Source organism: Artibeus jamaicensis, unplaced genomic scaffold (assembly GCF_021234435.1).
Source record: "Artibeus jamaicensis isolate MK-2021 breed Jamaican fruit bat unplaced genomic scaffold, CSHL_Jam_final contig_1128, whole genome shotgun sequence".
Lineage (NCBI taxonomy): Eukaryota > Metazoa > Chordata > Mammalia > Chiroptera > Phyllostomidae > Artibeus > Artibeus jamaicensis.
The window spans coordinates 1,932,554-1,949,797 of record NW_026521220.1 but is presented as its reverse complement, the minus strand read 5'-3'; the positions used below and the strand labels follow the sequence as shown (position 1 = coordinate 1,949,797).

The following is a 17,244-nucleotide window of genomic DNA, read 5'->3' as shown; positions in this document are numbered from 1 at the left end:
CTCAGTTTCCCCATTGGCACGAGGGACAGCTGAGGCCCTCATGCGTTAGCTGTGAACGTGAAATAAGACAGTGTCTTCCGAAGCACTTGGGCGACAGTGGAGAGCCAGGTTCTCACACGGCACCGTGCCCCTTCTGTAGCGCCCCTTCAGCGGGGACAGAGCCACGAGACCACGCATGTGGACTGGCCTTCGGGTTACTTCCCTTGGCTCAGGCGGTTTTCTCCTCCTGAGAGGTCATCCCGCTTTGCTTCTGGACAGAATGCTAGACACTGCAGGACGGGCCTGTTAGAGCTTGATGGCTTGCCAGGCCTTCTTGGCTTGACCCCTCCTACTGGGGCTACAGGCCCTGGTCCCACCCCATGGCCCATCACGCCAGTGTCTTGTTCTGCTGACCGGGACTGAGCAGCTCCTGGGGGTGGGATCACCATGCCATAGACTCTGGGTCTGGGCAGGGCCGATCAGCTGGCTGGGGTTCCTGTGGAGGGTTCCAGTGGCCAAGGCCCCTGGGCTGGCCCTGTCCGGGGAGGATGAGTGCCGTCGCAGTTAGCACAGGAGAGCTGCCAGCTCCTCTACCCTCCAGCACAGGAGTCAGCACATGCTCCCTCCCCACAGGTGCCCCCTGAAGACTCTGCAGAAGTGTGAGATCGCCCTGGAGAAACTCAAGAATGACATGGCAGTGGTGAGTGAGGCACTGTGGTCTGGTTGAGTTCAGAGGGCCGCAGGCATCCCTGGGAATATCAGGGCTCAGGCGACAGCAACTCAGAGCCACAGGCTGGGAGGAGCCTTCACAGTCCAGGGCAGGCAAAGGGAGCTCATCACTCAGCCTGGGGACCCTGCCTGGAGCCTTCTTCTAGGCAGGTCTGCTGTGGGTGGTGGGAGAGATTGCCCTCCAGCTGTGGGTGCTGTCTCCACCCCCCAGGCTTGTGGGCTTTCCTGTAAGCTGCCTCTGCCATCCTGCCTCCACTTGCCGAGCACTAGGCCAGGCTCCCGTGGGAGGGGACTTAGGGAGAATGTGTCCAGGATTGGCCATCTTTGTCTGCAGGGGTCGGAGGTTGTGGGGAAGCCTTGGGAAGTCTGGCTGTAAGTAGGGATGAGGGCCTTGGGGTCTGGAGAGCCTTCCCAAGAGTGGGCTGCTCACCCCACCCGTCCTGTTCCAGCCCACGCCCCCACCACCCCCGGTACCGCCAACCAAACAGCAGTACCTGTGCCAGCCGCTCCTGGATGCTGTCCTGGCCAACATCCGCTCACCCGTCTTCAACCATTCTCTGTACCGCACATTCATGCCAGCCATGACGGCCATCCACGGCCCACCCGCCACGTATGTACAGCCCAGGGCTTAGCCTCGAGGTGGGCGTCGCGTGGCAAGCCACAGGCCACAGCCAGTCACAGCATGGTCACCATGGTCCCCTCTCCCAGGGTGCCAGTGGTGTGCGCCCGGAAGCGTAAGTTTGAAGAGGATGAGCGGCAGAGCATCCCCAACGTGCTGCAGGGGGAGGTGGCCCGACTAGACCCCAAGTTCCTGGTGAACTTGGACCCTTCTCACTGCAGCAACAACGGCACCGTCCACCTGATCTGCAACCTGCGTGAGTACCCAGGGAGGGCGGGGCGGGCGAGAGGGGAGCCCAGCAGCGAGGCCCCAGGGTTCCGCCATGTCCCCAGGCCGTAGTGCTCTGGGCACAAAGACTTCCAAGCCCTGCCTCAGAACTGACCCAGCCGGACTGTGCTCCACCCAGTGCTGGGCCACCCACAGACATTTGGGGTCACAGCCCAGCCCCAGGCCCACAGCCCTTCTGTCCCTCTCAGGAGTCTGCCTTCATTGTCCTTGATCCTGACACTCCTGGCCCCAGGACGCCTACCTCGGGGCTGGACCATGAGACCACACACTCTCACCTCCCCCCGCTGCCAGGGCAGCCCCCTCCTGTGCAGGTGTGGAAACCTGAGAATCAGTGACCGCTGGGCTTTGCAGCCTCACCAGAGCAGGGCTGTGATGCATGCTGTGCGGGGTCACAGGCACAGCCTCTTGTGTTGCAGACGACAAGGACCTCCCAAACGTGCCACCGCTGGAGCTCAGCGTGCCCGCTGACTACCCCGCCCAGAGCCCACTGTGGATCGACCGGCAGTGGCAGTACGGTGAGTGTGCCTGGAGGGTGGCTTCTCCTAGGGACCCAAGGCAGGCGGGGGTCAGCTCTGGGCAACCCGGGTTTTCTCCACGTGCACTCCCCCCGAGCATGGCCCTTCCCTCTTCTGTGGCTCCCCCTTCATGGACAAGAGCAGGTTGCTCAGCAGTCCCTGGAGAAAGAAGGGTCTCTGCCCCCATTGGGTCCCTGTGCCTGTCCTGCAGCTCCAAGGTGTCCATGTCTGATAAGGGAGGAGTGAGCAGGCCAGCTGTTCCAGCGTCCCCTGGGGGCCTCTGCCACTGACATGGGGGCGCAGACAGGAGCTTGGGCTCATGGGGACCTATCTGGGTGACACGGCGCTATGGCAGAGGTCCAGAGTTTCAGTGATAGTGACAGTCCCGAGACTCAGACCTGGCACGTAGGGGATCGGGACTAGGACCCTGAGGCTGTGCTTGAGGGAAAGCCCTGGGCTCCAGGTCCATTCATCTTCCAGTTCTCCAGTGACACCTGGGCCAGGGAGAGTCAGCGGTGCATGGGAGATGGCATCCCCAGTGGCTGTGTGGTGTGCCCCAGATGCCAGCCCTGTGCCTGTGAGAGCAGGTTCTCCCCAGCCCCTCATGGGAGCTGCTCATGTGGGCCAGGGTCAGGCCTGGTGCAACGCTGTTCTGGCAAAGGCACGGTGCTCAAGGCCGGCTGCTCTGTTGCAGACGCCAACCCCTTCCTGCAGTCGGTGCACCGATTCATGACCTCGAGGCTGCTGCAGCTCCCCGACAAGCACTCGGTCACAGCCCTGCTCAACACCTGGGCGCAGAGCATCCACCAGGCCTGCCTCTCGGCTGCCTAGCCATCGCCACTGCTGCATCTCGGGCTGCCAGCCCACCGGGACCATGGGGTCAGCCGGCGGCCTTGTCGGGGCCACAGAGGACACACACCTCGCGTCAGACATTTCTAGATGTTGACTCTCTTAGAGAGCCCGGACTTAGGTTAGCTTTCCTGCTTTTATCTTCTGCCTTGGGGACCTACCAGACATTCTCCCACACTTGTACAGGACTGGGACAGGTGGCTGTGGAGCTGGCTGCAGAGCTGGCTGCATCGGTGGTGGCGGTGAGTTTCTCCAGAGAGGCAGACACCCTCCGGGCCTGCATTCCTCGGGCTGCTGCCCCTTTGGCTTCTGCAGGGCCCGTGTCCTTCCTCCGCATCATGGGGGAGAAGGCAGGGCCTTGTCAGAGCCCCGTGTGTGTGCCAGGAAACACTCTGCCCATTTCTGTAGGGGAACACGGCGAACGCAGGAAACCCGTCAGACACACAGACTTCCCCAACCACAGTGCTGGGTTCAGAGTTTGCCACAGTTGGCATTCGGGGCATGCCACGAGGAGGCTCTGCACCCGGGGGCGCCGGCCGCGACTCAGAGGGAAGTCTGGCCTGTGGGTGGTGGCAAGTGCCCACCACCAACTGGACCTCATACCTCACGGCCTTTCCCTTTAAGCCCTGGGGGCCTGCTGAGCACTGGGGTGCTGGGGGCAGAGGCATCTGAGGGAACCCTGTCCCTGGCACCGTGTGCACCAGTGGGCTTACTTGGGTCAGGGGGCCATTCTCTGGGCCTGGCATCTTTAGAGCCACTCCAGAGTGAGGACTCCCTGACGGGACATCAGCCGGCCCTCTTTTTTTATGTGCACTACCATATCATGTGTGGTTCTTATAATAAATGTATTATTCCTGTGTCATGGATTTGTCACTGTGTCCCCCTCCCGTGATTGCCTGAGCCAAGTTCCCCATCTTGGAGATGGATGCCCATGGACGTCCAGACCTCAGTTCACCCTCCTCTGACTGTCGATGCCTCGCCCTGGTTCACCTCCGGGTTCCTGGCAAAGTCCCCACTCCCTGAAGCCAGGGAGGCGGAGATGAGCACTGAGGAGATGGCCAGCAGGGCCAGCACGACGGTCCTGTCCTGGAGGTTCAGCACGAAATTGGCCGCCCCCTGGAGACAGGATGAAGCTGCTGTTCTGGCAATTGAGGGGTTGACGTCTGGCCCTCACGGGGCAGGGATGTCACAGGGTGGGGCCCCAGCCCTGACAGAAGACAGTGGGCTCGGAGGAGCGGCTTCGTAGCTGTTTGTCATTGTGGACACAAGATGTCTCTGCTGGAGGACGGTGTCCAAGGAGCCCACACACTTAAGGAGCATATATATGGGCAGGCAGGAGGCCCTCCGTGCACCCGTTCCCGGAAGGCTGCCCCTCCTCTAGCTACGGGCCGAGAAATAGTCCTGTGCTCCCACCTGGGTGTGTGCTACGCCTGAGCTCATTTCCAGGGCCGCCGCCAGACAGCCCCCCGCTCATTACAGGGCACAGAGCTGGGGCCCTCCCAGGGCAGCAGTGCCAGCAAGGGACCAGACTCGGGACTGGGAGTAACAGGCTTTATTTTGTCTTCTACAGGTGGGGTAATACTTTCAACACGATTTTGTGTAAAGCAGAATAGCAAAATACCAAGCAAGAAAATAAACAGTTTCTCAGTCCTGAGACCAAGGACTCTGTCTGCGGTCAGTTTGGTTTATGTGGCACTAGAATGCTTTGGGAATGCTACCTGGAGAGGGTCGGTGTCTCCAGCTGTGGCCCAGGCCCGGCTGTGGACCGCCGTGAGGACCGCACGAGGGCACTCAGAGCATGGAGCGGTGCAGCCGTCGGTTCTGCACCACCTGCAGCCTCTTCTGCCGTTCGGCGAAGTTATTCTTCAGGGTCTGCTTCAGTGCCGGCAGGATGGCGCGCTCCGTCCCGGGCATCGGGCTCAGGATCAGGCTGGTGGGAGTGGAGGGCAGCAGAGACAGGCCTGCAAGTGACCGCCGTGGCCTGCTCTGCGCTGGGCCTGGCCCTCCTCTCCTTGTAGGTATCCCACCCACCCCGCGCCCTTGGGACTCACCATTTCTTAGAGACACCCTTGGCGGGGACCTTGGGGAGCTGCGAGGATTCCTGGTCCCTGATGAAGGAAGGGCAAGCAGTGAGCCCTGCACAGTCCGGCCCCCATTGTGCTGGGGAAGAGCCACACGGGGCACTTACGTGGATTTCGGGCCAGGATCCTCAGGTGTCACCTGAGATGACCTCTGGGTCCCTTCCAGGAGAGACCTGAGATGCTGCAACTGAAGGGCAGGAGGAGGCATGGTGGCCGAGGCCTCGCGGACTCCAGGGCCGCCCCCCACCGCCCAGGCCTCACCTCTTGGGCCTGCAGGAGGTTGGCGTTCCACAGCTGGCGGATGATGACCTCGCACTGCTGAATCGAGGTGGGTTTGCGCAAATGGGGGGGCAGGCTCATCAGGGGGTGCGCCCCCATCACCTGCTTGCCCTTGTGCTGGCTGCCCGCCGCAACGGTGGCCTCCAGATTGAAGGTCTTCGCTTCTTCATCTCTGAAATGGTCATGCAGCAGCCCAGAGGTGGCCTGCCGGGCTTGGCCTCACTGCCCGCCAACCCGCAGGGCAGCGCCCTCACCCACTGAGGCCGGTGTGGGGAAGAGGGGCATGAACACAGCCTCCTCAGGGGCCTGGATGCCTTCTGCTGGCCAGGGCGCTCCAGCCCTCAGGTGTGGGTCCGAGGCCTGTCTCTTCCTGCCTCTCGAGGTGCACTAAGGGTCGGATGTGTTTCAAGCTGTCCTGACCCCAAACCTGGCAGAGCTGGTCAAGAGGGACTCTAAGGACTGTGCAGAGAAGCTGGAGCCTGTCCTGTTGGCTGTACTACCTGGGGGACAGTGGGGTCTCTGTTTCTGATGCAAAGTCCAGACTCACCGCTGCTTCCCTTTCCAGGGAAGTTTCAAAAACTGCGGTGTCCTGCCTTCCAGTGGCCAAGTGACTTTCCCAGGGTGGAGCCTGGGAACCTGACTCACTACTCCTGGTGCAAAGCACACTCATTTGGAAATTAAATTCTTTGAGACAATGGTTTAGGGGCTGCTGCTGGCCTCTCTTGTGGGCTGAGGTCAGCGCAGGTACCCCTCAGGGCCCCCAGCTTGGTTCATGCTGGAGGCAGGCCCAGTTAGGAGGCAAAGCCACGGGCTGGTTCTTGGTTGTGAACCTACTAAATGCTCCCAGCTTGGTTCATGCCCGGTTAGGAGGCAAAGCCATGGGCTGGTTCTTGGTTGTGAACCTACTAAATGCCTTACTTGGCCAGCCCCTGTGTCCCCGTGGGCTTGTCCGCCTTGCCACTGCGAAGCAGGGCAGCAGCCGAACTCTTCTCCTCCAGGTCTGTCTTCTGGGGAACCTCAGCTTTCCAGTCCTGCTTCTTTGAGCTGGGCTGTGGCCTGGCCTTGCCTTGAGGGTTGGCTACAGATCAGATCCAGACAGGGCCAGTCACTGCAGGCCTGAAGCGCCGGTGCCCAAGTCCTCCAGAATCAGCTGTGTGCGCCCAAGGAGCCCCCGCCCCCGCCTCAGTCTCCTCCTGGGAAAGAGGAGATGATAACAGAGCCTCCTGCTGGGAAACATGAGTGAGGGTCTGAGGAGGGAGCCTGCGGGCAGTGCCTGCCAAACGCTCTGACGTGGCAAATGGCCAGTCTCCTCCCAGTGTTTGGAAAATGCTGGGGGCAGGGTGATCCCCCTCCCCCTGCAAGTTGTCCCGACTCCGAAGCAGCATCCCGCTTGGGGCAAAATGCAACTGAATGAGATCTTGACCCAGTCCGCACAGGTTTATGTTCCAAGGACAAGGTCCATGGGCTGCCTGGGTCCTACTGGGAGCAGGGGCTGCTGCTCCTCAGGATGCCTGGCCTTCGGGGGCAGATAATGGGAAGCAGAGGCTCTGAACCGCCCTCAGGCCGCAGAGGACACCACAGCCCTGGACTCTATGGGCAGGGCCAGTGCACCTGTGTCCTGCCTGCTTCGTGAGCACACTGCAGGCAGGGCTTCTGAAAACAGCCTGCCCACCACCCCTCCCCAGAAGGCCACTCAGAGAGGTTGTCAGTCTGCCTGCCCACCGTCCCAGTGCAGGGCCGGTCTGCCTTGGGACCTTGTACCTCATTGAAATGACGAATTTTTGCAGCCAGACCCACCGAGCCTTTGCAGCCTCCCTCTGGCAGGCCCCCAGTCCTGTCCCACCCCACCTGAGCCCCCTGCTGGTGGTTTCAGCTCACCACACCCTCTTTGGCTCCCTTCGGTTGCCCCTTAACCTCCAAGTTTGCAGGGCCTACCTAGCAAAGGCACCGCTGCCCCAGGGCTGCCCAACAATGGAGCACTTGCGCCCCCCCCGCCCCCCAGCACACTCAGCATGCTCACCTGACACCGCTGAATTTGAGGTGGGCTTGCTGGACTGAAAGCTGGAACTGGAGGTGCTGCCTGTGGGCAAATGTGCAGGGGTCAACCCAAGTGATGCTTGGGTCCTGGCTTCCCCAGCAGCTTCGGCACAGCAAGGGGCCGGGCACATCGTGTCTGCCTGCTGGTCTGGCAGCTCCTGGGCCTGGGCATTCATGCAGAACCCTCCCCAACACTGGTCAGGCAGCCCCAGCCCCAGCCAGTGCCCGAGGGAGCCAAGACCATGGGAAAAGTGGCTTTCTGAAAGGCCATCCACAAAGCAGGAGCTTGGGATCCTAGAAGTTGCAGGTCTCGAAGGAGTACAACCTCTCCTGATGTCCCATCAGAGACCCCTAACTGCTGGATGGGCACCACTGCGTGCCTAGGGCAGCTCACTGGAGCTGCTCTGCCCCACTGGGGAAGGGCTCCCACCACCCCATTCTCTGTGTGTCCCTCAGGAAGAGAGATCCCCAGGTGCCCCTCACACTGGGGCGTTCCAGGCTGGCACCATCACCACTCGGGCTACCCAGGCTCAGGCCTGGCCCCAAAGGTTAATGGGGAGAACAAGCCTAAGAGAGCCTGGGCTAGGCTGGGGGAAGGGCCTCAGACAAGCGGCTGCAGGTCTCTAGGTCTGTGCTTTCTTCTCCTAGCCCCCATTGTTGCTTCTGAGATAGCAGGCAGGATTCCCTGTGCCCCCCCCAATCTGTCCCAGCGAGTGAGGGACCAGAGCCACAGGGCTGTGCTAGGCTCCCAAGCATCTCGGAGGGAACCTGGAGCGGGCCAGAGCAGCAGGCCAAGAGGTAATGAGGTTGGGGAGGGCAGGGGGAGGGCCCAGGCAGCCCCCACCCACAGCCGTTCTGCTCACTGACCCTACTGTTCAGACTTCCGGCCTTGGGGTCCCTGAGAGTGGCACCTTTGTGCTCGCCACCCAGACTGTGGCTGGGGGCAGTGGTGTCTGTCTGTCCAGATGCTCCAGGGCCCTTCACCATGAGGATGGAGCCTGGGCCCGAGCCGCTGGGTGGGCACAGGCAGCCTGGAGGGGCTGTTCTGGACACTGGTGACTTTCCATCAGGCACCGAGGGCTTCGATCTTACCTTTCTTCTGTTGTTTCTGGTTCATTATCAGCTTGTAATGGAGCTCTGAAAGCAAGCACATGTTCTCGTTGTTTTCCCGGTCACAGCCATTCTGAGAGGTGCTTGGCTGGCCCTGCCCACTCCCTCTCGGCTGAGTCTCTAAGAGGCCTCAGGGACCCTGTACCACAGGCCAAGCCTTTGCCTTGGGCACCCTAGGGCCGGAATGCCTCTGGCTATTCCCTGGGCCTGAAATCCCACCATTCATCCATGAAGCCTACAGGGCAACCCTCCGCCAGGTGGGGGCTTGGTCCCAGCTGTACAGGGGTGAGTCATGATGACCCAGCCTTCCAGGAGTCCCTGGCCATGGATGAGCCAGCATAGTCAGTGCACCGGCCAAGTGACGTCCAGCCCACCGGCTGGCCACATCCAGCCTGTGTCAGGAAGGGACTGGGATGAGACTTGAAGAAAAGGGGAGGGGAGGGTCCTGACATGATGGAGACCCTATGTCTGGCATGCCTGGCACTCCAGGTAGAGGCAGCAGGAGAAAGGAGGGGAGAGAGAAACCCAGGCAGGCCTAGATGTGTGGGGAGAGAGCTAGCGCAAGGAAGGCCAGAGAGAGGGGCAAGGTCCCATGGTGGAGGCCTCAAGTTCTGCTTACGGCCTGGCTCACGGGAGCTGGGGAGCCTCCAGGGGTGTGTTTAGGAAAGGAGGTCTGCCCTGAGGAGACACAGGACACAGAGCCAGAGTTGTCTGGGGAGGATCTGCATATAGGGTCTCAGGACCCTTCGGGGCCAGCATGCCTGCCCTTGATCTGGGTGGCTTGGTGTATGAAAATCCACTGAGCTGTATCCTGGTACTTTTGGGGGTATGTTTTACTCCTCTAAAAAGTTCTTAAAACAAGGTGGAGGCCCTGCCTATAGAGAAGGCTGGCTGGGTGACATGGGAAATGATACCGCCAGACCTGCCCCTGCCGGAGGGGCAGATGACCAGGAAGGCACCTCCCACCACGACTGAGGCTGGGTTTTTTGGTCTGGGGCAGGGAGTTGGAACCCCGAGTGGTAAGACTCGGGCATGGGGCTTGGTGCCCTGTGTACTCCCTGAACTCTGCATAGAGTCCATATACTGTTTCGGTGTTGAAAGCAGTGGGAGGTTGTCGGGGAGGCAAGGTCTCTAGGTATCTCAAGGCCCCACCGAGCGGGGGCATACCGCCCCTGCCCCTCCCTGGCCCCCTCGCACCACTCACCCTTGTTATCCCGCTTCAGGTGGTCAATCTCCTCGTGAAGTTTGACCAGAGTCTCTGAGTGCTGCTGCTGCAAGAACTGCAGGCTCTTCTCTAGGTCCAGCACCCGCTTCTGCGCCTCGCTGAGTCCGACCTGCACGTTGTGTTGCCCCGGGTGCTGGAGGGCTGGGGGCTGGCGTTGGCGCGGACGCGACGCCCCCCAGGAGCTCGGGATCCCCGAGCTGGGGGGCCGCTGCCCGGCCACCACCCCTACCAAACTCATATCTCCGTAGCTGCTGCCACTGCGTGTCCACTGGGTGGCCCGGCAGGCCGGCCTAGTGCCGCGTCGCCATGGAAACAGGCGCGACCTAGGGCGTGAATGGGGCGGGGTCTGGATGGCGGGGGGCGTGGTGTGCGGGTGGAGCCCAGACGAGTCTCACGTCACTTAAAAGGAATCCTCTGGCTTAATTGTCAAAAAATCGGCTCCTTTACAGAAAGCCTTAATATTTAATTTGTCCGCTTGTTGTGCTTTAATGGTTTACTTTTTGAACAAATGATTCAATTATAGGTTCAAAAGTCAAAAGATAGTTTCCACTTCCAATAACTGCAGAACCCCCATGCATTATGAAATGTGGACAAAATATATGAGACAGCTAGGTCTGAGGCACTGGTGAAGGACAAAAAGCAGGTGGAAACTGGAGGGGAGGCATCTTAAAATCCCTTGAGGGCCCTGGCTGGTATGGCTCCGTGGATTGAATGCCAGCCTGATAACCTAAAGGTCATGGGTTCAAATCCCAGTCAGGGCAAATGCCTGGGTTGCGGGCTGATTCCCTGGTTGGGGCAGGGAGCATGCAAGAGGCAACTGATCGATGTATTTGTTTCACATCAATGTCTCTCTCCCTCTCTTCCCCATCTCTAAAAATAAATAAATAAAATCTTTAAAATCCTCTGAGGGCTCTCTCCACTCAGCCAGAAGCTGTTATAGTCTTATTGGCTAACAGGAGGCAGAGGATGAGCTTGCCGCCGTTGATCACTGAGGAGCGATGCTGGGTAGTTCGGATTCTCAGCGGCTGAGAAGTGGGAAGCTACAACTCCCTTCCGATGGACGGCTGGCACGAACCGCACACGTGTGGGGAAAACCCGAGGATCCCAGGAAAAGACAAAGCTGAAAGGGCCTAGAACTGAGAAGATTCATTTTCTGGCAACTCCAGGAAAGACTTGGTAAACACCTAGTTTTCCATTTAACCCTAAAAGGGCCTTAGCTTGGGAATAAAGACCATATTTTAGAAATAAGGATTTGCACCAAGACTGTGGGAAAAATCGAAGTATATCCGCCCGGATAAAATTGAAAGCCAAGCCTCCGCAGGGTCATGGTGGTCTCCTAGTAATTCAGCTCCAACGAGAGGAAAACACAACATGGAACGACGATGACACTTTTCAGAGAATTACACCAGAACCCAGGGTTTCTATGGCACATTATCCACGACGTCTGAAATACCAGAAAAACACCAGACATGCAGAGAAACAGACAAATGTAATTGAGTCAAGAGAAAAAAAATCAGATTCAATCAATAGAAAGATCCACAAATAATTCTAGATAATAGTATTAACAGAAAACTGCTTTATAACAAATATATTTAAAAAGCTGCCCTGGCTGGTGTGGCTCAGGGGATTGAATGCAGGTCTGCAAATCAAAGAATGGTTGGTTCGAGTCCCAGTCGGAGCACGTGCCTGGGCTGCAGGCCAGGTCCCCCAGTATGGGATGCCTGAGAGGCCACCACACAGTGATGCTTGTCTCCCTCTCTTCCCCTCTAAAAATAAATTAAGCTACAGAAAAAAAAGGCTACAGTGACAAACCACTGGGAATTTTTCAAAATAATAGGGAGAGTATATATATGCATATATATTTCTAAAGATTTCACTTATTTATTTATTTATTTATTTTATTTAAATGAGGGGAAGGGAGAAAGAGAGGGAGAGAAACATCCATCAGTTGATTCTCAGGGAATGAACCTGCAACCCAGGCATGTGCCCTAACCAGGAATCGAACCAGTGACCTTTTGCCTTGCAGGACAATGACCAACCAACTGAGTCTCAACAGTCAAGAGTTTTTTTTAAAGGATATCCTAGAACTAAAGACATATCTGGACTTTTGGTTTCTTGGTCTGGCATGTAAGGAACTTTGAAGTTGTCACTCCCATCAACACAAAAAGAAAAGAGCTGAACAAACCAAAAATCAGTAACTCTCAGACCCACCAGAGGACTGAGGTCACAGGGCAAACGACGGCCCCACAGCTGGCGAGACGGGCGGCCACCGCCACAGCTCACTGGAGCCAGCGGGAAAGCCTGGGCTGTCCTTGGTGAGGGGCTGGAGTGGCTCACTGCGGGAGTTCCCAAATCCAAGGGGAGGGCCCGCTCTTACGAGGTCCTCACACTTTTGTGAGTTTAGCTTCCAGGAGCCCTACGGTGTTCTCACAGGGAAGAATGGAGACAAACCTCCTTGTGGTCCCAGCACAAGGAGAGGGAAGCAGCCATTCTGAAAGAGGCACACGACATGCTGTTCTTTACTAGGCCTCGCCGTCCTCCCCACCCAGACACCCCTGGAGCTGAACTGACTGGGATTTCGCAGAGCCCAACTCACTTGGAGGAAGGGAAATACCCAAATCCAGCCCAGCCCACCTTCCCTCTCTCTCCACCACGTCAACAGGGGTTCTGTATAAAAAAAGGAAAACACAGTGAAAGAACTTCTCTCAGCCTTAATTTAAAAATAAGCCTATAGTAAAACCTAAGATAACAGGGAAGACAAAAAACAGGTGTAAGAGAACATTGTGCCTCCGACACCCACGACTTTAGCAAACAGTGAACATGAACTGAGCCCCACTCAGACAAACAACTCCACACCAAAAGCCTGTTCACCTCAGGTCCTTCTATCCACTACATCATGCCCCACTTTCTCTTATTTTTAAAAATATTTTATTTTCTATTTATTTAATTTAAAATTTTTTAAGTATGTATTTTGGTTTTTTAGAGAGAAAGGGGGAGGGAAGGAGAAAGAGAGGGAAAGAAACATCAATGTGCTAGAGAAACATCGATCAGTTGCCTCTCGTGCACCCCCAACTGGAGACCTGGCCAGCAACCGAGGCATGTGCCCTGACTGGGAATTGAACTGGAACCTTTCAGTTCACAGGCCAGTGCTCAATCCACTGAGCTACACCGGCCAGGGCATGATGTCCGACTTTCAGCCAAAATTTACAGAACATAGTAAAAGACAAGAAACATACAGTTTGACTAGACAGAGCAGGCATCAGACCAAGACTCAGATGTGGCAGAGATGAAATTTAAAACATTAATATGCTAATGGCTATAACGGAAAAAGTGGACAACATGAATTAACAGATGGGTATGTAAGCAGAGACATGGAAACTCTAAGAATGAAAAGGAAGTATGAGACTGGTTGGCTCTCGTACACCTCCAACTGGGGACCTGGTCCGAAACCCAGGCATGTGCCCTGACTAGGAATCAAACTGGTGACCTTCTGGCTCATAGATGGGCACTCAATCCACTGAGCCATACCAGTCAGGGCATTAAAAAAAAAGAGAATGTTCTTGATGGGTTCACCAGTAGATTGGACATGGACAAGGACAGAATCAATGAGCTTGAGGATACATAAATAGAAACTTCCAAAACGGAAATGCAAAGAGGAAGATGAATGCAAGCGAACAGAATACCCAAGACCTCTGGGACCAACAAAAGACGAACCGTATGCATAATGAAAATATCAGAAGACAGAGAGCAAGGAAGAGAGAAAATATTTCAAGTAATAATAATTGGTAATTTCACAAAATTAATGAAAGACAAACGGACTTCCGCCAAGATGGAGGCATAGGTGGATAAGCCATGCCTTCTCACACAACCAAGTTTAGAGACAACTAAATATTAGCAACAGAAAACACAGCCAGAACACAGAAAATTGAACTTTTCGGAAGTCTGTTAACAACAAATTCTTCAGCCTGACCGGTAGGAGGGGCGAAACCAGCGGCTGGTGGAGTGGGGTTGCACAGGAGGTCTCGGTCAGCCGGACTCAGGTGCGGAATCCAGACGCAGGGTTGGACCTAGTGAGCGACCGAGCAAGCGACCAAGCGAGCAGCAGCGGGGAGGCAGCGGGGGAGCGGGGCTGCGGGTTGACTGTGGTCGCGCATTGGTGCGCGGATAGACAAGCGACAGAGTGGGCAATTGGACCGGGACCCAGCCGGTCCGCAAGCAGCAGGGAGGGTGCCGCCATTTCCCTGCTCTGACCCCACCTCCACAAACAGCGTCATAACCCAGCGACTCTGAGTGGCCCGGCCCAGGTGAACCACCTAAGCCTCTGCTCCTCACCCAGCTGTGAGAAACAGCAGAGGGGGCCGCCATTTCCCCGCTCTGACCACGCCCCCACATACAGCGTCACAACCCAGCAACCTGGGAATCCAAGGCGCCGCTTCTCACACTTAAAGGGCACGAACAGACCAAAAATGGCTCAAGAAGATCTCAAAGCCCCAGAGCCTATAAATCTAAACGATGAAGAAATAGCAAAACTCTCAGACACACAGTTTAAAACACTGGTCATCAGGATCCTCACAGAACTGGTTGATTATAGCCACAAATTAGACAAATATATGAAGGCGAAACTAACTGAAATGAATGGAATTGCACAGGACACCAATAGCGATGAAAAGGAAACTGGGACTCAGATCAAAAGAGTGGACCAGAAGAAAGCAAATAATGGCCAAACAGAAAAGAGTCAAGAAGCAAGAATTCAAAGAAATGAGGAGAGTCTTAGGAATCTCCAGGACATCTTTAAATGCTCCAACATCCGAATTATAGGGGTACCAGAAGGGGGAAAGGCACAGCCACCAGTGGAAAACTTATTGGAACAAATAATAAAGGAGAATTTCCCCAATCTGGCAAAGGAAATAGACTTCCAGGAAATCCAGGAAGCTCAGAGAGTCCCAAAGAATTTGGACCCAAGAAGGAACACACCAAGGCACATCATCATTACATTAGCCAAAATTAAAATGAAGGAGAGAATCCTAGAAGCAGCAAGAGCTAAGGGGACAGTCACCTACAAAGGAGTCCCCATCAGACTGTCAGCAGATTTCTCAAAAGAGACCTTACAGGCAAGAAGGGGCTGGAAAGAGGTATTCCAAGTCATGAAATCCAAAGACCTACAACCAAGATTGCTCTATCCAGCAAAACTTTCATTTAGAATGGAAGGACAGATAAGGTGCTTCTCAGATAAGATCAAATTCAAGGAGTTCATCATCACCAAGCCCTTATTATATGAAATGTTAAAGGGACTTATCTAAGAAAAAGAAGTTAAAGAAACATGAACAGTGAAAGGACAACAAACTCACAGTTATTAACAACCACACCTAAAACGAAAGCAAACTAAAAGGACAGCTAGACCAGGAGTGGAAACATAGAAATGAAGATCCCAAGGAGGGTTAGCAACAGGGGAGTGGGAGGAGGAGAAGGGGAGAGAAGGTACAGAAAATAAGTAGCATAGACAGTAGATAGAAAATAGAAGGGGGGGGGGCAAGAATAGCATGGGAAATATAGAATCTAAAGAACTTGAGACACATGGACATAAACTAAAGGGGGGGTAATGGTGGGGACGGGGGTAGGGTGGAGGGGAATGAAGGGGGAGAATAGAACAACTGTAACAGCATAATCAATAAAAAAATTTAAAAAAAAAAAAAAAAAAAGAAAGACAAACCATATATCCAGGAAGCCCAGGGAACACCAAGCAGGATAAACTCCAAAGAATCCTAGTTCTAGGCATATCATATTCAAACTGCAGAAAATTAAAAAGAAAATGTTGAAAGAAACAAGAGGGAAAAGACCTATAATGGAGCAAAGATAAAATTATACTAGACAGCTCAGAAACCATGCAAGCAATAAGAGTGAAGGTAAATATTTATAGCAATGCAAGGAAAAAACCTACCAATGTACAGTACTGCTTATCCACTAAATTTTCTTTCAAACGTGAAAGACAGTGTGTTCTTAAATAAAAATCGAGGGACTTTGTCACAAGTAGTTGTCCCAAGTTTGTAACATTTCCTGCTTTGCAAGAAATGTTATTCAGAAAGAAAAGTTACATAAGTCAGAACTTGTTTTTACATGAAGAACACTTCTTCATGTAAACAAAAGTAAAATATTTTCTTTCTCGTATTAATTGAACAGATAACAGTTTGTTCAAAATACTAATAGCAACAAAGCATTTAGAGTTAGCCATTACAGCCCATGGATAAGTGAGATGAGCCACAGCGATGTTAAACGGGGTGAGAGGGAAGCACTGGGCATGCTCCGTTACAAGTTCCCGGCACTACCACGAAGTAGCACAGTGCTATTCAAAAGAGGACTTGGGTGCATCGTAACTGCAAACCCAGTAAAGGCAACCAGTACAAATAAGTACATACATAAATGCATAAATAATAAAATCGTAATTTGTTCATATATAACTTACGTAATATAGATTTAATAATAGAAATATAATGCACATTATAGTAATGTATACTTACTTACCCCTTTCTTGTCTGCCATCTGCTTCCTCTGTGCCACCTCCCAGGCCCTGGGCCACCTGAACCCAGTCCCTCCCTTTCTCACCCTCACCATTCTTCCTGGTTCTGCACCGGGAGGTCCCAGAGCTGTGGTGGCCCTGCTGACTCTGTCCCCCCAGCATAGCTGAATGTGCACACAGTAGGTGGCTACTCATAGCTGATGAATGTGTATTTTGAACAGAGTGGGGTGTCGGCAGATGTTTTCAGTAGGAAAGAGAGTGTCCTGGCTGGGTGGTTCAGTTGGTTGGAACGTAATCCCATATATGAGAAGATTGTGGGTTCAATCCCTGGTTGGGGCACATAAGGGAGAAAAACCACTCGATGATTCTCTAAAATCAGGAAAAAAACATTTCCTCGGGTGAGGCTAAAAAACGAAAAAGGGAAGAGAAAAACCTGGGCAGGGATGGAATTCTGTCAGGGGCAGCAGAGAAGGGGGTGTGGGGGCGAAATGGTGCCACTGGTGTCTCACTCTGGCCGCCAGGTGGCAGTGTTCACCTCTCATCTCTCCGCCTGAGTCTGATAACAGCAGCTAGTCCCTCAGTGCCGATCTCGGGACGCTGACCCCAGGGCATGGCCAGGGAGATGCCCGTGTGGGGCTGCCAAGCGTACAGTTCGGTTCCCAGCGGCAGTGTGACCCTCAGCTTCCCAAGGCCACAGAAACTGCAACCCACGTTCCAGGATCACTAGTTTTCCCCACATTAAAGCTGACTCCGACCGAAACAGAAGGCACAGTCCTCACAGCTTAGAGCGACCTCGGGGGTTGAGCTGGCGGAGGCCCACTCGGCCTGCACCCCCAAACCTCTGGGGCCCACCGTCTCCATCACAGCCACTTTGCCTGCACCTGCCTGTCCGCTGCTGCTTCCAGTGAACCCCCCAACCCCGGGGTGAGGCACAGCAGGACACCCAGCAGCCTGAGCCCAGGCATGACTCAGGGTTGAGAACGGGTGTCTTCAGACCCACAGTCAGGTACAAGCCTGAT

General features: G+C 54.9%; 2 protein-coding genes across 8 annotated transcripts in view; one reads left to right on the top strand and one right to left on the bottom strand.

The window, feature by feature from the left end:
* The window catches only part of MED15 (mediator complex subunit 15), a 53,943-nt gene extending 50,102 nt beyond the window's left edge, over positions 1-3,841 (top strand). For 5 of the 7 annotated variants that reach the window (XM_037131454.2, XM_037131452.2, XM_037131457.2 and 2 more), the window contains 5 exons: positions 613-679; positions 1,158-1,318; positions 1,417-1,583; positions 2,011-2,130; positions 2,825-3,841. In XM_037131454.2, the coding sequence (XP_036987349.2) occupies positions 613-679; positions 1,158-1,318; positions 1,417-1,583; positions 2,011-2,130; positions 2,825-2,961 (652 nt within the window). In that variant the 3' untranslated portion in view covers positions 2,962-3,841. The remainder of the gene's footprint in view (positions 1-612; positions 680-1,157; positions 1,319-1,416; positions 1,584-2,010; positions 2,131-2,824) is intronic. The other 2 variants (XM_037131453.2, XM_037131456.2) reach the window with 1 other exon arrangement.
* A 683-nt stretch (positions 3,842-4,524) lies between these two features.
* CCDC74B (coiled-coil domain containing 74B) lies at positions 4,525-14,789 on the bottom strand. Its single transcript, XM_037131459.2, has 8 exons — positions 9,691-14,789; positions 8,469-8,513; positions 7,360-7,419; positions 6,258-6,417; positions 5,322-5,511; positions 5,168-5,247; positions 5,031-5,087; positions 4,525-4,909 (listed from the first exon to the last, which is right to left on the bottom strand). Exons 1-8 carry the CDS (start codon positions 9,947-9,949, stop codon positions 4,771-4,773), a joined length of 990 nt encoding a protein of 329 aa, XP_036987354.2. The 5' UTR covers positions 9,950-14,789; the 3' UTR covers positions 4,525-4,770.
* Positions 14,790-17,244: the final 2,455 nt, after the last annotated feature.